At 41.2% G+C, this 25,007-nt stretch overlaps 1 protein-coding gene across 1 annotated transcript; it reads left to right on the forward strand.

The window, feature by feature from the left end:
• itprid1 (ITPR interacting domain containing 1) lies at positions 1 to 24,091 on the forward strand. Its single transcript, XM_028569534.1, has 12 exons — positions 1 to 212; positions 6,200 to 6,277; positions 6,647 to 6,849; positions 7,271 to 7,788; positions 10,516 to 10,576; positions 12,699 to 12,811; positions 13,451 to 15,913; positions 17,870 to 17,997; positions 18,159 to 18,270; positions 19,883 to 20,179; positions 21,363 to 21,413; positions 22,939 to 24,091. Exons 3-11 carry the CDS (start codon positions 6,651 to 6,653, stop codon positions 21,408 to 21,410), a joined length of 3,939 nt encoding a protein of 1,312 aa, XP_028425335.1. The 5' UTR covers positions 1 to 212; positions 6,200 to 6,277; positions 6,647 to 6,650; the 3' UTR covers positions 21,411 to 21,413; positions 22,939 to 24,091.
• The last annotated feature ends 916 nt before the right edge of the window (positions 24,092 to 25,007 follow it).

Raw genomic sequence — 25,007 nt, forward strand, 5'->3', positions numbered from 1 at the left:
ACCTGGACAGGATATACTGGATTTGAACCAGCAGAAAACCAAGGAGACGTTTCCCTGTGTTCCGCCTTCCTGGCTTTTGCTTTTCTGCCTAAGTGTCATGTTTGGCCCCCGCGTGCCCTGTTTTGCTTCCTCGTCCAGATAACATGACATTTGTCTCCTGCAGCGTCTTTATATGGTAGCCAGGGAGTGAGGACGGTCCAGGAGTTTCTGAGGTAAGGGCGCCACTATTCTTCTTGTTCTCATCTCCTTTCACATGTACACAGCCACGCAGCCAGCACTGAGTACGTTAACATGCGCACCAATATTTCACTATCATTCTGAATATGACATTATGTCGAATTCGATACAGGTCATGTTAACAGCATGTTCCATTTGCTATTCCGAATTCTGAATTTAGCATTTTTGTTCTGATTAAGACATGTGTGATATGTTGGTGTTGTTGGGGGTTTAGAAGCATTCTTTGGACATGTTTACAGCACGGAATCTGCGTCTCAATCAGGGTTTTTACTAGACTGAGTAAACTTAGCCCGATCTGCAGCTCAGGCTGGAAACCTGTACATTTTTCTATCTTGCTTCAGTTACAAATCTGTGGGGACCAATCACAAACTGGCTTATCCACCTGGCACGATATTGGGATATACAGGATGACGATAGAGAAGCGTAGGCAAGCAGCTTTTTGTTTACATTCAACATGGCGGCCACCGAATCGCCGCAACCCGTTGATGCCGTTGGTCTGATTGGTTGAAGGACTATCCAACTGCGTACAGAGTCATTTGAACTATGCCCGTTGATCACGCCCCTTGTGCAGTAGAAAGAAGATTGAGCTTGGTCTGGTGATAGCCAGACTAGGTTTTTACTGCAGTTTGTGACAGTTTACAGCCTCTTGCCTGTTTACGTCTTACGGTCAGCTCGGTGTGTTGCTATGGTTATTGTACACAAATCAACCAGCTGACAGTTTGCAGTGCTGAGGTAGAGATGCACGGCCAAAAGAAAAGACAAACTCAGCTGCTTTTAAACATTATCAAAGACTTGGATATCAACAGGTTTTTGGATACGCGCAAACATCGTCACAACGTCAACTTTCTCCAGACAGTGGCTAAAGGAATTAAGGAGGGATGCTGTGTTAGCTCGGTCAAACAAGCCCGCCACCGCTGGAACACTTACTATTTTGCAGGCCTGCATGTGTACGGGAATATTATTGGAATATTCACTTTCATTAGCAATGTAAATAAGGGCAAAAAACGCAATAGTGAGATACGCTAGATAGAGTGATATCATGGAGCACAGTGCTGGGATTTATTCTAACACAGCTGTTAGATATTGATTGTTGGAAATGCAATTACTGTATGTGTGGACATTTTGATGTCAGTAATGATAAGTGTGTAGTCTTCAGTAGTCTAAAGCTTCTGTCAGTTTAAAATCAAAGTGTAGGTGTTCATGATCTTCAATCAAATTTGAAAACATTTCATTTGAAGGTTGTAATAACTTAAGGTTTGTGTTCTGTTGAAATTTAATCAGGCAGGCTGCAACGCAATTCTAGTTATATTTGAAACGTATTCATGGTTAATGTTTAACTGCTATTTCACCAGCCTTATTTTCAGTTTCAGATTAGTTTATACAAGTATCATAAGACATAATGAAGAAATGGCCCACCCTGCTATCTAAAGCTTGTTTATAGGGGGCCAGACACAAACCAGATACTAGACATATATTTTAAATACTAATACATTAACTAGGTAAAAAAAAATAAAATTAAGTAATTACTATACAGTAACATTTACAACCTATAAAAAACCCTTAGAACTCAATAACCACTAAATGTTCCCAAGTCATTTAATCAGTCTAAACCAGGGATCTTCAACAGGGGGTCCGGGACGCTTAGGGGGTCCTCTGAGTCAATGCAGGGGGGCCGCCAAATTATTGTTAATTTTTGAAAGTTTAAAAAAAAAGTCTTCACATAAATCCAACAAATTATTAGCAAATATAGATCACCACTGATGATAGGCTTACTGGCCTTGGTTGGTGGTCACTAAGATAGCCATTCTTTAGATACAGTTAATAAGGATTCAATGTATGTTTTAAAATTAAAACATGATTTATGAAATCATGCCAACAATTATAACTATTTTAAAAGCTTAATATTGTATGCAAAAGAAAAAGGTATATATAAAGGCTTTAGTCAGCTCTACACGTAATTGTAGGCCCAGTTTAATATGCAACTTCATTTTATGCAATATATCTAGTAGGGAGGGGGGGGTCCCTGCTCCATCTCTCTTTCAGTTAAGGGGTCCTTGGCTTAAAAATCTTTGAAGACCCCTGGTCTAAACATTTGTTAAATAGGTAAAATACAATACATAGAGACATTTGGCAAGTAGAAATAACTGTATAATTTAAAAAATAAAATCTCAGAGTGGGGGGAAACTTGTTTACAAGTCCCCAGCTGTTCCCAAACTTTCACACATTTTAGCATTTTGCAACACGACAGTGTTTCAGAGGCCTGTGAAACTCTAGACATCCCCTCAATCCAACCTACTGTAAAACCTATGTGAAGATTATAAGTATATGAATTCAATCATACATCAACAAATCTACAGCATCCCTAATCCTCTAAAGTCCTAATAATAACCTAAAGTTTTAATGCTTTATTGTTGGTGGAACAATCCTAAAGCACAGAGCTGCAGGTTTTATGTCTAACAACACTGCTGTGTTCAGGAACCTTGTCCTTAGTTGCACTGAGAGAACTGAGGCAGGAGATTCTTTCAGAACACACTCGTGTTTTTAAGGCTTCTACTTGGACTGATGTGATGCAGGATAGCTTTCACAAGCCCAGTGTGCTGTGTTGGTTTCTGAATACTAGTGTTGAACGACTCGGGCGGAAGGAATTGGTCATAATTTGTGTTCACGTTCACTACTGCCACTGGAATCAATACACTCCGGACTTGCCGCTAGTCTTCTAAAGAGGCGTATAGAGGATCTTTAACGATACCTGCCTATCACGCGTGTAGCACAACATTCTTGACCCTGTACGTAGGCATTCTCTATTGGCCCCTGTATACTGTACTCAGTCCCACTTTTTCGGTCTTGGTCTCAAGACCACTTTTTTAAAGTCTCTGTCTCGTTTTGGAATTGACCGCACTTTTTACTCGGTCTTGTCTCTTGATCTTAGATACAGAGGACCCTGGATTTTATTTCAAGACCAGAACTGCAGGGATTTCGCTAAATTGCCTGTGCATTACTGTAATCGGATGTAAAGCGTCCTGCTTCAAATGCAAACAATAACTAATGAAATAACTGAAATTTGTTACTGTTAATCACTTTCCCCCTGACCCGTTAACACACACTCCCAAGAAATAGAATGGTCTGGTCTTGGTCTTGGTCTTGACTTGGTCTCAACACCTCAAAGTCTTGGTCTTATCTCGGTCTTCAATACACTCAATACACTAGTCTTTCTTGGTGTTGACTCTGACACTGAACAGCTGAAAGCTATCTGCAGCACATTTTACGGAGCCCAGATCTGTCACATATTCAGCATACCTTCATAACAAACACAATATAATGGTAAACATGATCTCACAGATGTTTTTTGATTATAGTGTCTTGTTCATTACCCTGTTTTGCATGACAGGTTTTAAGGTGTTTTAAACATTGCAGTGTTCTCTCCAACCACGATGGATGGAAAATGTTGGTGTATAGTTAAGGCTTACCATCAAATGTTCAGACAGCTCACTGTCTGCTCACTGTTTGTCATGGTTTTGCAGGCAGCAGGAGCGTCAGACTGGGAGGAAAAGGGGGGACTGAGTACAGTATACAGGGCAGATAGAGAATGCCTATGTACAGGGTGCAGAATTTTGTGCTACACGCATGATAGGCAAGTATCTTCAAAGATCCTCTACACGCCTCTTTAGGAGACTAGCGGCAGGTCCTTGTTTCCAATGGGAGAAGTAGACGTGAACAAAAATTACGACCAATTCCTTCACCCCATAGTCACCAAAGTAAATAGTGGAGCCATTCTTCAACAAGCCACATATCTCCAGAATATTCTGACACTAAAATGGCATTTTCCAGACAGACACATAAGGAGAAAATTAACTGTGTTTGAGACCTGTTTCTGTCTCAGGACCAAACTCTCGCGAGATCTGGCAACACAGAGAAGCGAACGTCAGCTAACATTTTTTGGCCCTAACAAAACTAATCTCTGTGATGTTAAATATGTCTTTTAGCTGTGTAAATATCTAACATTAGCAAAAGAAGCCTCGAGTTTGGCAATATGGCTGTCGCAATCTTGATTTTTTGAAACCGGACATGGCAATTTTTGGACAAGAGGGTGGAGCAGGGGAGAATGACACGGCCAAGCTAGCTAGTGTTATGGTTGCAATGGAGCTGTGCTAAGCTAAATGCTAAATGGGGGAAAGTTGCTGATTTTCAACCCTTCTGAAGCAAGTCTTCCAGCGGCATTTTGCCGGCGGGTTAACACAGACCTCCGGGGCCTGGCGCCATTCATCTGCATTTACGGCAGTACAGAAAATCTGCAAACATTCCCTTAAGTTACCAGCTAACGCTAGCAGTAGCTAGCTAGCTTGGTTGTCTTTAGCTGAACAAGACATTTTTAGGCGACCAAAATTTTCCAGTTTACTTTGATAAAGAAAAAACACAGTGAGAGGGTCAAAGTTTAAGATGAAAACACAGACAACATCCAAAAACAAGTTCAGGTCTATTTTGATGTCCACAGTGCCATGGTTAGCATTGCTAAGCCAGATCATCCATTCTTTGTTTTACAGTCTATGGCTGGCATCCTTTCTTGCATATTATCTTTGTGATCCAAGTAACATGTGCATCATGTTTGGGTGCATCTTACGATTAATTCTGACTCTGCTAAGAGTTTACTGTAACTATTGTAAATAGTTGTTTATACTGTTCATTGCTTATGAATTTTGTACATAATTCAAACAAACCCTATTTTGAGATAATAAGATACTTTAAAAGGCAGATTAAATGGAACACAACAGCACTAGAGCCGTTTTTGATGAAACAAATTATAACGATAACACATATTACATAACATTCACTTGAAGCAGATAGTGAGCTGTATAAAGGCATTGCCTATAATTTGGTTTTAATTAGTATGACCTTATAACCTGATGCAAAATAGGAGTGATTAGAAGAAATTTCAATAGCTGTTCCTGTAACGTGCTATTATAGATATGCGCTTCACAAGTGCTACAAGGCCAACGTATTTCTTTATCAACTTTCTGATAAATTTTTTTTTTTTAGAATGAATAAGTGTTCTGTGCTTAATTTAAACACTAATAAAAAGTCACAAGGTAGCACTGCAGTGCCTCTCTGACTGACAGTTGTTGGTTCAGGCTGTGATAGCAGCCATTGGACCTGAACACATATAACTACAAGTTATATTTACCAGGCAAATAAGCCTCAGCTCCACCTATGCACACACACAGCACAGTTTTGCATAGAAAGCGATGGCATCCGAGAAAAGTTATTACAATGCTTGGCAGCTGTACAGAAAATATGAATCAGCTAAGATCAGAGGGGATAAATATGAAATATCAATGACAACAGGTTACACAGGATTCTGATCAACAAAGACCGGGCACAAAATGTGAGTACACAACAGCAGTTATTCACTATATGGCTGTCATGTTCTTCAGTTATACATTTTAATTCAATCTTAATCTCAATCTTGATCGTTTTGTATTGTTAACAAATCCCATGCAAGGAACAAAACCAACAATGTGTCGGCGTCTCAATACATTCTGACTTATACTCTGACTTACACTACTGTCTGTGGCTCTCAGCTCCAAACCCATTGGTTCCTACTGAAGATATAACTAACTAACTAATATAATTTAAAAATGTGTCACTAATTTCCTAAAACAGCTGGTCACTGTAGTTTTTTTATCTAACGTTACTCAAACTATTTGTTGGGGACTATTTTCAGCACCGGAGTAATCCACATTTGGTGCTGTAGTAAGGATTTGTGGCAGCAGGACGGTATATGTGGGATTGTGTCAAAATAAACTACAGTGTGTGTTCATGTGGGTGAAGAAGGAACATGTCACCCAGTGCAGCAGTGTGGCTCATTGATGTGCTTTTAATAGATCTCAATTGCACAGAGGAAAAATATACATCAAGCTTTGTCATGTTAACCGTGAACCATGTGTTATGTGCTGTACCTGTCCAGGTGGCGCAGGTCAAGTCCTGCTCTCAGCAGGTGGAACAGCTTCAGCACAGCAGCTTCAGCTCACTCTGGACCACTCAGGTTAGAGACACGCGCACGCATGCATGCACGCAGACGACACACACACACACACACACACACACACACACACACACACACACATACACACACAGGCAGACACAAACATGCATACACGCAGGCGCACACATGTACACACACGTCCACACACACACACACACACACACACACACACACACACACACATGCACGCAGGCGCATGCACACAGGTGCTTAAACATACACACGCATGCACGCACACATGCGCACATGCACACACACGTCCACACACACACACACACACACACACACACACACACACACACACACTGTTCATTAGTGTACACTAGAGACATGCCTAGTTCTTATGCTCCGTTGGCCCCCTGTTGGCAGTGTAATGGACGTACTCAACCTGTGGAATGATGACCCAGAGGAGGTTCTCTTGGACCTGGGATTTGGCTGTGATGAACCTGACCTCTCTGGACGCATCCCGGCTCGATTCATCAATCATCAGTCTCAGGCGAAAGGAATAAACCTCCAGGTGTTTCTGGAGGCCCAGAAGAGCCGGCTAGACCTGGAGAACCCAGATGTCAGCAGTAAGTTTAGGTTTTCATATCATTTAGGGGCGACCCTACTTGACAATGTGATCGAGCCGAATGACAAAGATAAAAACAGAACAACACCGAAAACACCATCATAAGACAAATAGAAAGACAATAAAACTTTCTGAATTAGAAAAATGATTTGATAGATACATTAGGACAATAAGGATGCAAAAGAGTGTACAGTTATGTGAAACAATTACAAGTAGAAGTTTGCAGGTAATTGATAGGATAGCTTAGATATGAAAGGGGATGAAAGGAGACTTGCAGGAAAGTTCAAATCCTGGGCCTCTGCGTCAAGGAATTAACCTCTATATATGGGCACGTGCTCTACCAGGTGAGCTACCTGGGCGCCCCCTGTTTCAGATTTGTTGTCAAACTTTTTTCTTCTTTCTTCTCCTCCTGTCTCCTTCAGATCGTTTTAGACAGCTTGAGGTTCTCCAGCAGGTAACTACAGCATTCTCGTCCTTGATGGGGTCTTCCTCGTCCTCCCCTCTCACAGCACCACTGGGGAAAGCCCTGACTCCTGAGGCCCGGGAGAGGAGGCGGCGCATGGGCATGCTGCTCAGACGAGCGTCAAAGAATTCACTCAGCCAAATCCGCAACCCTCAAACCCAGGACCTGACTACACCTGCTACCACCTCTTCTCCCTGTGCTAAGCTTGAGCCACTGCAACCTCCACTCAGTCTTGGAGACAAGAAAGTCCTTTTAAAAAGAGTCAAACCTGGACTTTCGGAGACTGTGTGTCTGAGTCCTCTGGCAGAGGAGCTAGGTGCCGTTCCAGATCCTCAGCCCCAGCCTAACATGGCCCCTTTGATAGTCCAGGAGGGAGCACACTGGCCAATGACGGAAGCGCACCCACTGACAGCCAACACTTTTTCACTGAGGCGGAAGAGCCCAGGGCAGGCCAGGGAATCATTTGAAATGGAAGAGGCAAGTTGAACAGCAAATGCAACAGTTCTTAAAAGTTCATGAAAGGCAACACTTACACTATTATAGCAAGGACATGAGGCCCCTGCACAGGGCTCGCTAGTAGTAATTAAAGTTATGATAAAGTAAGATTATTTAAAGGGTAATTTTGTTTGTTTTTCAACCTGGCCCCTATTTTTGTGAACACTGTAACTGGTCTGCAATGTAACCCTATGGGGCAAATGTTCAGCGTCAGTTAGCGTCCACCAAAGTTCGTTTTTTGCCGCTGAAAGGCTCAGATTATTATTCCAAGTGTCTGACAACATTATGGAAAGGATCCCTTCAGATATAGTCCTTTAAAACCTCTTTAAGACCTTTCTGTTTAACCAGAAACGTCTCTGAGGTTGTTAGCGCTAAACCCACCAGACTCCATTTAAAAAAACTATACTTTTATCGTGTATAGAGCCAACATATTTTCACATGTAAATCAGTAAACTATGTGTTTATTTCAACCAAATCTAGAGTTGTGATGGTTGCAAAATTGGAAAGACGACCCAAAATGGCTTTTCATAGTTTTATTTTGTTTTTGTCGACTTTGAATGAAGTGTATTTTATGATGCTAAAATTACTGTTTCTTTACATGGAGTCTGGTGGCTTTAGTGAACGCAATTTCACATGTTTAAAAAAAGGATCTTACTCTTTAACAGAAAGGTCGACCTCCTTAGAAATCTTTTCCATAATGTTGTCAGACACTTAGAATAATAATCTGAGTCTGTCAGTGGCAAAACAATAACTTTTGTGAAGGTAAATACAAGCTGCACAATTGCCCTATTCACTTACATTGTAGCTTGATTCTCCGCTGCTGACAGCAGCGATCTCGCTTAATACTGGACCAATGTCAAAGATTGTTGTTCCCATCAGTCACTTAGACAGAAAATCATAGGAAAAAAGGGTCCAGGTTAAAATAAAAAAATGGTAGTGAGCTTTTAAGTAATACCCAAAGTTCAGCTATTGAATGCTAAACCTTTACTCCCTGTAAACATTTGTTCTTACTCTTACTTATTCTTACTCTTATGGAGAACAGAGGCTGTGGTCAGATTCCATTGGTTACCAAAATGTCCAAAGCACTAATTTTACCAAAAGACTAGTGCACTGTGTAGTGTAAGATTTCATACGAAGATATTTGTTTGACAGTTGATTATACGGAAAAGAAATGCTTTCTTGTTATGAATTTCATGTAAATTGAAATAATTTGATTGAACCTACATGCAAAAGTTCATGTTTTTCATTTCATTTGTTTTACCTCCAGTGTCCGCTCCTGTAAATAAAGCATGATGTCAATGTTTATGGTTCTATTTAGGCAACTCAAAACACTTTGTTAAGTGCAGGAAATGATGGTGGTCTTATTTAAAGGTCCTATGACATGCTGCTTTTTGGATGCTTTTATATAGACCTTAGTGGTCCCCTAATACTGTATCTGAAGTCTCTTTTATATAGACCTTAGTGGTCCCCTAATACTGTATCTGAAGTCTCTTTTATATAGACCTTAGGGGTCCCCTAATACTGTATCTGAAGTCTCTTTTATATAGGCCTTAGTGGTCCCCTAATACTGTATCTGAAGTCTCTTTTATATAGGCCTTAGTGGTCCCCTAATACTGTATCTGAAGTCTCTTTTATATAGACCTTAGTGGTCCCCTAATACTGTATCTGAAGTCTCTTTTATATAGACCTTAGTGGTCCCCTAATACTGTATCTGAAGTCTCTTTTATATAGACCTTAGTGGTCTCCTAATACTGTATCTGAAGTCTCTTTTATATAGACCTTAGTGGTCCCCTAATACTGTATCTGAAGTCTCTTTCAAAAAATTCAGCCTTGGTGCAGAATTACAGCCACTAGAGTCAGTCCCACAATGAGCTTTCCTTAGTATGTGCCATTTCTGTGTCTGTAGCCTTAAATGCAATTGAGGATGAGAGAAGGGGGGCAAGGTGGAGGGTGGGGGCGTGGCCTTGACCAACTGCCACTTTGCTTGTTTGAAAGCCATGATGTCTCTCTCTCTCTCTCTCTCTCATGGGCGGGCCAAATTCTCTGGGCGGGCAAAGCAGAGAAAGGGGAGGTAACCTTTCCCCTTATGACGTCATAAAGGGAAGAGTCTAGATTGGTCCATCTTAGCTTTCATTTTCTCAACGGCAGAGCAGGATACCCAGGGCTCGGTTTACACCTATCGCCATTTCTAGCCACTGGGGGGCCATAGGCAGGCTGGGGGAACTCATATTAATGTTAAAAAACCTCAAAAAGTGAAATCGTCATGCCATGGGACCTTTAAATATAGAAAAAGTCAAAGGATGCCAAACTCAGTTTTTGGTGTCAAAGCTATGTGCTTTGTGCTTTTACTTTTCACTGTGGTACAACAACATCACACTACTTCCTGCATTATAACAAAATGTTGCCAGTAAACATTGTGTGTCCTTTAAAAGTATGAAATAGTACTGACCATGCTAGTTGCATATTAATGCAGTTACTATGAGACAGGGTTGACATGAGAGTGGCAGAATATGAGAAACACATACCAACAAAAAATTATTTTTGTACTAATATATGATTTGTTGTAGAGCTTTTGCAATCGGATTGCATTAGATTATAAAATGCAATAGGCTGATAACTCCTGTGTTCTAAAATTTTCCCTGCTGTTGTCATATTACTACCCACTTTCCTTTGTTTGTTAACGTTGTCTTATTTAATTTATCATTCCAGATCCACAGTTGTGATGAAAGTAGTGTCACAGGGAGCTACACAGGAGGAGCAGAAAATTTAGGTGGGTCATTAAGCATATAATTAATTATTAAAGTTTTCACATGTTCTCTCTCTCGCCCGCTCTCTATCATCACTTCCCAGCACAGGCAAACATTATCATCCCCAAACAGTATGAGACTTGAACGAAACTTATACAACACATGCAACTTATTTGGCTTTGAGGAGTGTTAGTTTTAGATATGCAATCAATAGGCGCATGAATATATAAATCGTTTGCATACAGTTTCAACATCATGGAATGGTCTGGCACGATGCAGAAATGCAAAGTGATTAAAGGCTTTGGTAATTTTCATATTGGGATCATTGCTGGTTATACAGCATTTAGTCTATATCCCCATGTTCCACTTCCGGGACAGCTCCGGTGCTGCTGGAAATTCCGCCGGATGTCACTCTTTTTGGCCGGATGTCCGTACCCTCTTTCTTTGTGTTGGCGTTCTAAACTCTGGTGGATTTCTGAGGGCTATGGTTTACTGCTGCTCAGATCTCTGCAGGGTAAATCCAGACAGCTACAGTAGCTAGACTATCTGTCCAATCTGAGTTTTCTCTTCCACGACTAAAACAACTTTTGAACGTACACATGTTCCACCAAAACAAGTTCCTTCCCGAGGCTATTTTAGAGAGGCACCGTGGCTCCGTACGGTGCTTAGCACCGCCCAAGACAATTTTGATTGGTTTAAATAAATGCCAATAAACCAGACCACGTTTTTCTTCCATGCCAGAATGCTGGACTAGCCAGACCTTCCTTTACAGCGCTGCGGATGAAGGTCTGGCAATGCAAGACTATTTAGCATGTGATGGGTTTTCTGTCAGGGTAAGATGTTAGTGAGGCAAATTTCACCAGTTTTGTATTGCATTTTCTATTATGCCAAACTTGATGATATCATGATTTTTCAAATGCAGTACCAATGTGTGATAGCAAAAGCCCTTATTGGTTTTCCTGTCTTGCTCTCCCTCTGGTGTAGGGACTACAGTATAATGTACATTACAATATAAAACATTATTGACATTAGGGACCACATCTTAAGGGACCAATTGATCCGGTTTGTTTTTCTTATTGTGTCTAACCAAGTCAAGTTTTCATGGCACTCATTCATGGCAGAATATTTAGCTGATTTTAAACAATGTGGGAAAAGCCACTCGAGATTCCAGAATGAGACTTCTCCGTGAGAGAGACTTGGTTGGACACAATGACAAACAGACCAAATCAAGCAAAAGGTACAGAAAAACATTTTATGTCACTGTAGGTTCCAGTGGCATGTCTAGACCATTTCAAGTGAGGGACCAGGTTGGGGCCACATGCGATTTAGGGGTACCAAATATATTAAGCACGTGTTACATACTATCAACCCCACATAGGTTTGGTTCAATAAAAGACTAACGATACACATAACAATAAATACAAGAATACTCACTCAGAGTTAACCTACATTTTATACATCACTGCACTGCATGAATATTATTCCCTCTTTGGGGATAAAGGTGGGGTAAAAATGTATGTAACTATTTGCCAAAGTTAGGGGGGCAAGAGGGGGGTTGACGCATATTATTAAGGGGGCACTGGCCACCCTTGCCCCCCCCCCTACAACTGCCACTGGTAGGGTAGACAGTGGAAGCAAAACATTGCAGCCCGATTCTGCAGTGCTCTCGCTCAATACTGGGCCAATTTAATAAAATTGTTGTATGAAAGATTGAATAATTTTATTAATGTGTCATACACACAAAAAAGTATGCCCAGCCCAGAAGGGCTTCCGACACACCATTATTTATAACAAATGACCAGATACCACAATTAAACAAATAAACCTTTTGCCATGCTTCAGAGACAATAGTCGCCAACTTATATGTATTAAATTTACACAACTACTCCGTTTGGTTGTCATCAGTACACCAGTCCATTTCAGGATTTTGAACAGATAGAAAGATAGGTGTTCTTAACTCATAACACGGAAAATACCACGGAAAATTGGATTAATTCTCAACTTCTCCTTATTCACATAGTCTGCACAACCTTTTAAATTCTTGGATATTTTTATGTTGTAAATAAGTTTCCCTTTAAGTTATGATAATAATGCACTGTCTCTCCCTTCCGTTTGTCTTTCCTTTCCTCCCTGGTGTGTGAGCAGCGCAGTGTGTAATACGGAACAACAGCTGCCAGTCAGACAGCAGTGGTTTTTTAGAGGAGCCCTTCATTCCCTCGCTCTCTCAGCAGGCGTCACCGGGACCCGATCTCATCAAGGTCTCCTCGCTTACTAATGCACACTTCTCATGCAATGCTTAATCGCTGTAACCCCTTTCAATAACTCAACATTGACTAGATTGCAGAATGTGCTAAGCAGTGGTGGAAGAAGTATTCAGAGTAGTACAGGTCATGCATTGAAAAAATTACTCAAGTAAAAGTATGTAATTATCATCAGGAAAATGTAGTTAAAGTAAAAGTACTCAATGCAGAAAATTCCTCACATCTTAGAAACTGGAAACGATCAAAACAGTTCTATCAGTCAACTAAGTGTTTCTTTGGCTAATCATTTCAGCTGGACTTATACATTATTGGGTAGTTTAATTTATAATGAAACATTGTATCTTATAAACACCATGTGTTAATTAATTTGTAAAGTAACTCAAGGTGTCAGATTAATGTAGTGCAGTAATATATTACTATAATATTTCTCTCTGAAATGCGGAGTAGAAGTCGAACGTGGCAAAAGAAAAGAAAAGCCTCAAGGATAGTACAAGTAGCTCAACATTTGTACATCAGTAAATGTACTTAGTTACATTCCACCACTGGTACTATGTAACTAAATCATGATGTATGATATGTGTAGATGGGTCCATGTGTCTGGTTGTTTGACTGTCTGCATTGTCTGTTTGGTTGCAGGCTCTGTCGGGCCTGTCAGGCGGGAGCACTGACAGCCAGAGCAGTGAGAGGCCGGGCTCCCCCTCTCCTTCGCCTCTTACCCCTCCTCCATCATTTCTGACCTCTTCTGGAGTTGACAAATCTCTCCTTTCCCCACCCAGTCCTTCAGCAGAGCCTTCGTTAGTCTTCAGCCCTTCCCCATCTCCTGTCTCATTGTTTCCTCCAAAGTCGGACCTAAAAACATCTCCAGGGACGGAGACAGCACCAGATCAGGATCGGTCTCCACCTGCTCCACCGCCTGCATTAGTGTGCGAGTTCCTTTCTCCTCGCTCTCCCTCGCCCGGGTTACAGAACGAAACTCACTCCCAATCTCCAACTCTCCCTTCGCCCGCCGCCTTTACCTCCCACTCCCCTACATCTTCCCCCATGCAGCCTGCCTCATTGATTAGAGGGTCAGAGGAGATTAAAACTGAGGACAAGGATGCTCCACGCCCCCACCTCTCTACTCTGTTTTATGAGTCTGAAGGCCCAGCATGCACCTGTTCAAGTGTCCCTCATACTGCCTCATCTCCTTCTCCCATTCAAAATTTGGATTGTCTGTTTTCTGCGTCGATTGCCATGCCTTCTACACAGCCTGTTTCCTCTGGGAGTCCTGTGAACACACAGTCAGAATGGACTGATGTGACTTTGCATGGAAACTCCCTATCCGCATCTTGTGGCGTATCATCTCTGCTTCCCTCTTCCCCTCCCGGTTTCCATTGTCCATCCTATTTAGCCTCTCCCCCACTTGTTGAGTCCCTCTCACAGAGTCCCGAAAACAGACATAAAGATTCCCTTTTCCCAGACTCAGATGGAATAGGCCTCTCTGATCCACTGACCAATACACAGAAAAAAGGGGAAGAAACACCCTCCACTGTCTCCTTGCAGGTGGACAAGGAAAATCCCTCAGCTCTATCCTCTCTCATTCTGGACTCCTCTGAGTTTGAGACAAGTTGTCCCACGCTGCCCTGCCGTTCCCCTAACCCTTCCATTTCAGTTTGTCAGTCTGCCATGTCATCGCTATCACATGATTCAGATGGTCCGATAGATCCAGCTGTTGGAAGAATTTCAGACCTGACGGAGCAATCCATCTCCCAACAGGACAGACCATGTTCTCATGATGACACAGATGATGATAACACAGACCCTGCTCCAGCCTCTCCTGTCCAAGATGTTATTAATTTTAAGATGAAACACCTTTCCTTAGACCTTGAGGATACCCATCAGAGGAATGGAAAGGGAGAGGCAGAGGTTGAGAGACATACTGACACTGTGCAGACTCAAGAGGCTGTTGTTTACATCACAGATACAGACAGTTACGCAGGCCTGTCAGAAGGTTCTAGATTAGTCTCCAAGGAAGTATGTAACCAAACCGAAATAGATCCACAGGTTCTGCCCTGTAGTTTGCACGATGAGCTTTCAACTGGAACCCAACCGGAAGAGTGTCAAAGGGAAATGAATGACTCAGAAAGTGAATCACTTAGAAGTTCTTCAGTTTTACCTGAAGATGTGCCAGAAGCACACAGTAGAACTGAAGTGGAACCAAAGGATCTAATTAGGATTGAGAGCTTAGATCAGGTATTTCAAACCTCAGTGGATGGCTCCGAAAGTGAAAATGGAGACATGGATGCCTTTTTTCAACAGCTTGATACTGAAGGGCGCGTCTATTGGGCAGAACCCATACAGATTTCCAATCCATCCAGCTTTGAAACCTCAGACGGATCTCCTGGGAATTCTCTGTTGCCAAGTGGCCCAGCTGTTCAAGATTCATTTTCATCCACAGGCAGAGCTAGGTCTTTATCTTTGTCATCCTCAACAACAATGGACACTGACCAAACGTCAAGAAATGCAACTGCCTCCTCAGATACACCCTCCTCCTTTTCCCTAGCTCCATCCTCATCCCCTGCCGCAACCCCAGATCGCAAGCCATCAAGCCGCTCGGTTTCTGTCCAGATGTCTTCATCCCTATCTTCTCATATTGTCCACAGGAAGGATGTTCCCTTCATGACCGACTCAAAACGCACCCTTCTCACTAGTGTTCTCCCTTTGGACACCTCCACCCCTTTCCGTGCTGTCCAGTCATGGACAGACCTGCAGATTCAACGAAACACTCTCACCAACAAGTTATCACATGGAGCTCTTTATACTGCCCCAAAGGAGATAACCGTATCCACGGGTGCCTCAGAAGTGACAACTGCACTGAACTTCTCTTCATCTCCGTATTTCCCTCTGCTGTCACATGACTGTGTCCCTTGGATGGAAAGAAACGACAGTACCATGTCAGTCTCTGTGGATAAAGGACTGTGGCCTGATGAGGAGGAAGAGGAGGACGGGATTGGAAATGAAGATGAGGAGACGTTTTGGGAGGGCAATCAGACAGCCACAGTGGCATGCTGCTGCTCCTGTGACCATCAGTGTACCCAGAACACTCTGGGATACACTCCTGTGAGTAATACCACTCTTTCCATATTGTAGTGTGTCCTTATTTCACTTCATGTATTGTATTCAGTCAAACATATTCACGCCGACAGCTTTCCAGTGTGTCACGTTCCGGTTGCGATCCAGTTCAGTCACAGGTCTATTAGATTTCAATGTCCACTGGAAGCGTTTTAGAATTGGAGACACATTTAAATTACAGTTTAGAGTTGTATTACAGACATACTTTTTGTGTTTTAAAGCATAAATACAAGTGTGCAGCCCAGTGTGATGTGTTACCGAATGCGTTTATGGCTGTACTTGAATATGAACATCTTTTGTTGATTCTAACTTTATCTCTGGTCACTCATTTTAAATGTCAATACAGCCAACCAGACAGCACAACTGCTGTCATTAACGTGTATTTTTAAAGCCACACGTTTAAGCTTCTTACAGTAATCTCCAGCCTCATAAAATCCAACATGCTGTAAACTTATCTGCCTCCCCCCCCATCCCTCTTGTGTGTAGGCTATTCTACGTATGCAGTGAGGAGTCCCAAAGCAGCTTGCGAATTGTCTCACTGTATATGTTTAAGTTTGAGTCTATTGAATTCATGCTCACAGTTAAACAACAGGATAAAAAGCAGAATTGACATCAGCTTAGGAAAATAGGTCTAGCCCTATAAAAATAGATAAGTATACATTATTACACTTTTGCACCCATACATTTATATTCACACACAAACAGTCATCCACTTAAATTATTCATATGGTCTACGTAAGTGCCTTGAATACAGTAACATGAGATATCATTCACGGGTTGAGCTGGATACATAATCCAAATGTGTTACACACAGGTTTATAGATATTTAAAATATATTAGAAATATTCACACAGTGCCACAAGTCACGGAAATGTTAAACATGATGTAAAATTATGAAGGAAACGCATTTTCAAATGTCGAAATATCAAACAGCTGCTGTCATTAACGACAAAACCAATCAGCATCATTTTGCTCAGTGAAAGGGTTTCTTTGGACTATTCATCTTGATATTTTTATATTCACTGATGTTAGAAACACGGAGAGAGCAGTGAGCTGTGACGTATCCGTCTTCCAATGAGTCACGGCGTTTGCACTTTGATATAAGCAGTATATTTGTTGTCATGTTAAAATAGTTCTTGAGATGGAGGCCCTTTCAAAGCAAGGACCATATTAACATATCAATGTCTTATTTGCATGTGGAGCTCTCTGAGATTTGGACAGAGGTGGGTTTGTGCACAGGCTGAACGCTGCCTCACCAGGTTTAGTTCTGACCCTGGGGACTGTAAGGTTCATAATGAAGCTGCGGATCAGAAATATTTCAGTGCTTTATAATCCAATAGCAGTATTTTCAAACTATGTGACATACATAAAGCCAATGCAAAGACCCGAGAACTGGACTGATGTTGTCCCCTTTCCTGGTCTTAACTAAAAGTAGTAATACCGCTGTGTAAAAATACAACATAATAGTAATGGTTCTGCATCCAAAACTTTACTTAAGTTTAAGTTATCCAATTAAAAGTATCAAAAATAAAAGTACCGAAAAAAAGCTCACAGATCGTCTGCTGTCAGGTGCACATTTAAACAAAAGAGAGTTTATTGGCAGCAATGAAGATGGTATTGATAGATAATTTCTTTCTATACATGAAAGGAAAATACTTCAATGAAAATATTACAAATAAGGATTACATTAATGCCGAATAATAAAATAAAGCAGGTCATGATATTGACTTTTGGGTTGCAACACCCTTTTACATCATTAATACATCCATAATCTCAATAATGTACAGGTTATCTTAAGGCATTACTTAACAGCACCCAAAGATAAAGGCAAAACATTTAATTAAACACTCAACTTATGTGACTAATATTACATGGATTTTCTGTCATTCTTGAATTTTGATATTTTCTGTTATCTGCATATGTGGTTGCACTTGTTCCCCACAGTACTCTCTGGATGAGTTGGAGGAGATGATGATGTGTGTGCAGCAGTTTCGCTCGGTACTCAGCAACATGGAGGATAAGCTCTCTGAAGACCAGGCTGCAGTTTACAGTGTTCTCTCTGAGCAGGACAGGTACACAGTCCAGTCTAAAAAAGCTTGTTAAGACCCTGACATCTCAAGATTAAAGATGATGACATTTATTGATCCCATTTGCAATAAGCAAGATGTTTTATTCAAGAATACTTAAAGCAAACAATAAGTATGTGTGTATGTGTGTTTGTGTGTGTGTGTAGGGAGAATGTTCGGGAAATAGAGGAGCTGCGGCGAGCAGTGAAACAGGAGGCTGGAGAGCTGGAGACGCAGTTGAATGAACTGGCACATCACTATGATGACAGCTTGAAAATGGTAAAACTCTCAGTCATCCCTGTCTGCCGGCAGAGTAGTCCCTATAGAAAAGATAACCCAAAAGAAACCAAATGCCATCAGCACAAAATGCACTGATGTTAACTGATTGCTCCTGTAAACTATACCGGCTCAAATGTAATTAAATGCTATACATTTTCAAATAATGTATCATTATTCTGATACTACGGTAAGGGGCCATTGAGGGAACAATGTTCAATACATCCCACAATACAAGAGAGTTGAGCAGAGCATACTGAGGACTTTACTCCTATCTGGAGTTTTATCAATGTGTCCTGGGGATGGCACTATGGGTGGCACTACGCTCACATCAGTCTCGCATTGCCAGCCCTTCCTCCACAGTTCTGCTACTGGAGCTAAAACTTTATTGTGGACGGAGATTGTTTTTGTCTCAAAACGCCGCTTAACAATGAAAACGTAGTATGGTAGATGTAGCCTAATTGCCCTGACACACCAACCCGATAGCCGACCGTTGGCAGAAAAGGCAGTCGGGCTGACTGCCTCCCTGAGTTGGACAAAAAAGTGCCTCGGAACACACCGAAAACACCCGGAAATGACGAAACCATCACGTGGGTCTGGCATGATGCCGACTCGTTCGGAAATACAATCTCGTAAAATGAAAACCGGCAACTGATTGGACCAACGCGTCATGTGGGTCTGGCTTCTCCCGGATTTCAAACCCAGACCATAATGGCGGCTTGTTCCGAATACGATCTCATATTATATGAAAATAGTTCACTGAAACGTGATTCTGAAAACATTTTAAGTGAAAATCGGCCATACAGTTGCTGAATCTGTCTTCATTTCAGATCGACAAAGGTCGGTATAAAAGATTTTCATCAGATTTTGAGAGGCTTTCGTTCCGCTCACCCCACTCGTCATTTCCGGGTTAGCACTCCACCAACCAAAACCAATTGGTCATTGAGTCTGACTGCCCGCCCTCCAATTCAACATGTCAAATCGGCCAAAATGAAGGACAACGGCCCCTCTGACGGATGACGGCACGGAACACACCGAACAGACTCGAGTCACCTACCTCGCCAGACTGTCAGACGGCCGACTATCGGGTTGGTGTGTCAGGGCCTTAAGTCTGTACTGGGTTGTAGTCACGTTTCATGTGTGCAATTTATTTTTAACATCTAATGGTAGTATCATAAAACAAAGAATATGAGGACCAAAAGCAATGCACACGTTTGCATTCGTTATGTAAGCGATAATGTAGAGCAAGCCGGTCAATGCAAATTAGAAACACGTCGGAATTGACCAATCAGAGTCAAGTATTCTACAGAGTCGTGTAGTAAGCCACTTTGTTTTGATGTGACTGTATATAACAGAGAAACAGGGAGAGAGAAGGGGAGATAACAAAGAGTCTGCCAAAGTCTCAGTTACCTATACTGTATGTCTTAACCAATCGACCACCAGGACACCACACTGTTGCATTTATATGTTTTTGCTAATGCATTTTTTTGTTTTAATCTATTTAATCTATTTTCTGCTTTTCTGTCTTGTTTAAGTAAAATGGTATTCTTTCATAAAATTTTGTTTGACTGTGTACTGCTGTGTTTTCTGATTACCATTCTTTGTTTTTGAGTAGAAGATGCACAGACTGTTGGATGAGCAGTCCCTGCTCTGCTCTCAACTCAGAGTCTTTCTGCCTGAAATGGTGCCCACAACATCCAGCCCCGCCCCCCACAGGACAGTAGCCACTCAGTGCTGTCTGCTGCCCGGCATCCCACCAGCTAACGTGTTGAGCGGTCACGTCTCTGCCTGGAGCACCTGGAATGCTGACTCCCTTAGACAGTCACCGCCTGGATCAAAGTGCATCTGTGAGGGCCTGGGCTGTTCTCCCACTAAGAGAGACAAGCTGGACATGATGGGCTTCCTCCAGAGAGTAAGAACATCACATTATTATATGAAGGGAAACAAGTACAGAGTGAGGAATCAGCTACGCTTACCTCCTAACCCTAACCCTAAGAGTCTCAATATTTCTGAACCAATATATTTGAGAAGATGGTATATTTTTTAAAGAGCCACTATTAAACTAAGCAACTTCAGCATTACACTTATACTCTTGGGGTATACTAGAATAGCTTTACATGCTTTGATGTTCAAATAACATATAATGTTTCTCATATTGCCCATTGCTGCAGCATCTCCACCTGAAACACTCTCGGTGAATCTCATAGCCCTTAAATTGCCTCCTCGAGTCCTCCACTTGCCTCCCTTCCTCGCGTCTTAGTCCCTCCCACTGAGGAGGCTAGGGAGAGACGCAAGGAGCTTTCAGGCAGTATATAGATTTATACATCTATTACATACACAAACAACAATACAATACACAAAAAACAGGAAAACCTATAAAAACATAATAGGGGCTCTTTAAAAAGTTGAATTCACAATCATGGAGATATTAAAATGTATGAGGTAATCCTTATACTGTACTCTATAGGGATCATATGAGTTAATGGGAGAGACAACAGGAGACAGAAACTGATGCAAGTAACCAAGCAAAATGGTACATGATATGACCAAAAATGTATGTTTCTGTGTCTGGGCTGCTGTATATTTAATAATGCACAATAATAAATATACACAATAACCACATTTGCATTTAAAATTCACTATAAGGTATACAAGTTGGATTTATGTATATTATTTTAAGCCAAACACCGGGCCGATACACATTAATCAATAATGGGGGAAGGGTCAGTGTCAATCACTGAACATCCGTATATACAGTATGTAACTGCTGCTTTTAGCTATTCTATATACTTTTGTCTATAACCTTTACTGTTCCTGAGCTGAGGTCATATTTAAACAGAGAAAATTATACTGTATACTACGCCGAGGGTACAGGAATAGAAGTAGTAACAATTGTGTAAACAGAATTATTGCTGTGTTCAACGGTCACCATTTTGCCATAAGAAAGCAAAAGAAATGTCCATTAACTGCAGGTTAACTGCAAAACATGTTTCTGGGGTCAGTTCAGTATATCAAGCGATGTAGGCTAATTTACAAGCCATCAGATGTCTATAAAATCATGCTGCCGTCTAAATGTTGTGTGTCCTGTTTTCCAGTTGAAGGAGTCTTTGCGTCATTCTTTGAACACCGACTCCTTGGAATAAAAGGTGAGTTTAATGTCTTTACATTAAATGTTTAATCATTGTTCAACAGTCTACTCTTGATTCAAAGGTCATCTATTTTCTCCATAAATGAGACTCATTGGCATGCACATCACATAACGCCATCCAGTATCATTAAATCAATGCAAGTAGAACTTACTAAAACGTATAATTAATTTAAAAGGTCATTACAGAATTGAGTGTACCAATTTAAGATTTTTTTGGGCATTTTAGGCCTTTATTTGTGATTTGATAGGACGGCTTAGACATGAAAGTGGAGAGAGGGGGGGAATGACATGCAGCAAAGGGCCGCAGGTTGGAATCGAACCCTGCGGCTGCTGCGTCAAGGACTGAGCCTTTGTATATGGGCGCAGTCTACCAGGTGAGCTACCCAGGCGAATGAACAACTGAATGATGGACATTTCACTAATGTAATATTTTCCAAAAAACTCTATACACTAAATTGACTCAAACTATAGATAATACCTTAAAGTGCTCATATTATGCTCATTTTCAGGTTCATAATTGTATTTAGAGGTTGTACCAGAACCAGTGGTTTAATTAAAAAAAATATATATATTTTTGTTGTACTGCACATTGCTGCAGCTCCTCTTCTCAACCTGTGTGTTGAGCTCTCTGTTTTAGCTACAGAGTGAGGCATCTCACTTCTGTTCCATCTTTGTTGGGAGTCGCACATGCTCAGTAGCTAGGTAAGGACTACTAGCCAGTCAGAAGCAGAGTATGAGGCCGTGCCCTGACAGTAGCTAGGTAAGGACTACTAGCCAGTCAGAAGCAGAGTATGAGGGCGTGCCCTGACAGTACCTAGGTGAGGACTACTAGCCAGTCAGAAGCAGAGTATGAGGGCGTGCCCTGACAGTACCTAGGTGAGGACTACTAGCCAGTCAGAAGCAGAGTATGAGGGCGGGCCATGCTACCAGCTAGGCGAGCATTATAATGTGTGTTACAAGAGTTGCACGTTCGTCACGGAAGTAAAGGCTGGACTACAATAGAACGGTTTGGAGCAGTTTGTGAACAGTGTTTTCTGTTGGAGATGGAATTCACTTTATAGACACTTCCGCTATATATCCCTACAATCAGGGCTTTAAATTAACACCCGCCAAATGCGGGTAAAAATTAAGTTGGCGGGTAACATTGCAAAGTTACTAGCCGTTTTGGCCAGTGATGAGTAAAGCGAATAACTGCGTCTGTCTGAATCACTAAAATCAATTGTGTGCACGGAGATTGCTTTTGGCTCAAAACTCCGCTCAAAAACCAAAACGTAGCAATGTAAATGTAGCCTAAGATTGGATAATGATTAAAATTTTATAAAAGGCTATGGAACCCCAACCCAAGTTCGCACCATCAGACAACTCAAGATGGCATTTTGCTAGTGTTACTAACAATTGTTAAAATTTATACCCTCAATAATCCATAATTGTATGTTATTTGCCTTTGTATTATCCATTATTGGCCTTTAAAAAACAAATTATTTGTGCTTATTTCACAAGCTTTATATCATCCTGTGTTTCAGGTGTCCACGTGCTGCATGGGGATTGTATCTGACTCCTGAAAATCCAAAGTTTCCTGTAGTCTTCCATCCACTGAAGAATATGCCTTATTTTTTCGTATTTACAGTTTTGTGATAAATGTCTCACATGTGACTGTAGAACCACTACAAGCTGCATGACATGCAAACAGGAAATATGTAATAATCCTAGGACCTAAAACAAAAAGCAATAGTAACAGCATAGGGTATGCTGTTTGTTCATTATTTAAAATTCTTATTGACATGGTAAAATGATGGAGGATGTATTTACTGTATGTTATTACACACTATGCCTCTGCTTAGTGAATGCACAATGCTTCATATGAATAATTGCACTACACTCTACCTAAGAACCGTGAAACATGTTTGTGTTGTTGTTGTGTTCAAGTACTCCGTGAGTCTTTGTTTCATTGTCTAAAAACACATTGGGGCTGTCGTGCTGCAGCACACACTTGAGAACGGGATGTACCAATTACCAGAGTACAATCGCTCATCAAGACTTCAAAAGGCTTTGGTTTATTTGGAGCATCACAAGTGTTTTATTTTGTAGGAAACAGAGCCAATACAACTCACCTGCCTTAGAAAGAACATGACCAGAACCATACACAATGTCACTTTCCTAACAATTAAGATGATATACTTCTGCAATATCAAAAAAAGTGTCAACGTTTTTATTTTCTTAATACTTCTTTGGTTTTTGGTGAGTGTAATGATACATGCATTTTATTGGCGTAAACAAGGGCTGTAACTTGATATTGGTTAATCTAGTCTCTTGGACTTTGAGGATTTTTTTTTTTTTTAATACAATTGGTAGATTAATAGCATGAGAGTTCAATCTGCCATTCAAAAAACATGCAATTGCTTTATGATTTTTAAAGGAGGTAAAGTTGATTCACTTTATAGCATGTTCCTAAATCAGACATCATGAAGTGCTTCAAAATATGCGACTAAAGCAACACCTAACATACAGACACATTGTAATGAAACAGAGACCAAAAAGTTCAGGGATAAGGACTTTGTTTTATCAGCATTAAGCTGCCCAAACAAATCCCGGCCCTTCATAGGTTTGAATCTGGCCCGCATATTAATTTAGGTTCACAATAAATGTAATCTAGTTGTGCGCCAAACGAAAAGGGATCGGAAACTGTTTTTCAAACTGCAATTACAATTACACTTAAGTCTGGCATTGCCAGACCTTCCTTCACAGTGCTGCGGAGGAAGGTCAAGTCCACACAGCACTCCTGGATGGGAGAAAAAGGTGCTCTGGTTTATTGGCATTTCTTTAAACCAATCACAATAGTCATGGGCGGTGCTAAGCGCAGGACGGAGCCACGCTGCCTCTGCAAAATAGCCTTGGGGAGGAACTTGTTTTGGTGGAACGTGTACGTTCAAAAGTTGTTTTAGTCGTGCAACAGAAAACTCTGATTGGACAGATAGTCTAGCTAGCTGTCTGGATTTACCCTGCAGAGATCTGAGGAGCAGTTAACCATAGTCCTCAGAAATCCACCGGAGTTTAGAACGGCAACACAAAGAAAGCAGAAGAAAACGGACATCCGGCCAAAAAGAGGGCGATCTAGCAGAAATTCGGATGTGGAACGTCGTGGAGTTTTCATATTCTGGTATATTCAGGTTGCTGTGAGTCAGCTGTTTGGTAACCTGCTTTTAAAAATGAAATCTTTGTTTTGCTTGGTTTGCTAAACTTTGTGATGGATAGTGAACTGTTTGCAGACTTCTTTAGGGCTTTATGTCAACAAATATGGGAAAGAAGTCAAAATAAGTGTCGGAGAAAACAACAAAAATTATAAAAATGTAACCAATGCAAAAGAAAAGCGACATGCAGTAATACAGTCAAAGACATTTGACTTTTCTCAAAAAAATCTACATATTCTGGGCCTTGATGTGATTCTCATTTTCCATGGTGGCCCTTAGTGAAGTTGAGTTTGACCACCCTGTTCCACCATGACATTTGCCCCAATGCCATCAATGCTGTCTATTATACAGTAGTTATAGCCTACTGTAGTAATTGTTCTCTAGTCTAGCTGTTCTTTTTAGTT

Source organism: Perca flavescens, chromosome 22 (genome assembly GCF_004354835.1).
Source record: "Perca flavescens isolate YP-PL-M2 chromosome 22, PFLA_1.0, whole genome shotgun sequence".
NCBI classification, from domain to species: domain Eukaryota; kingdom Metazoa; phylum Chordata; class Actinopteri; order Perciformes; family Percidae; genus Perca; species Perca flavescens.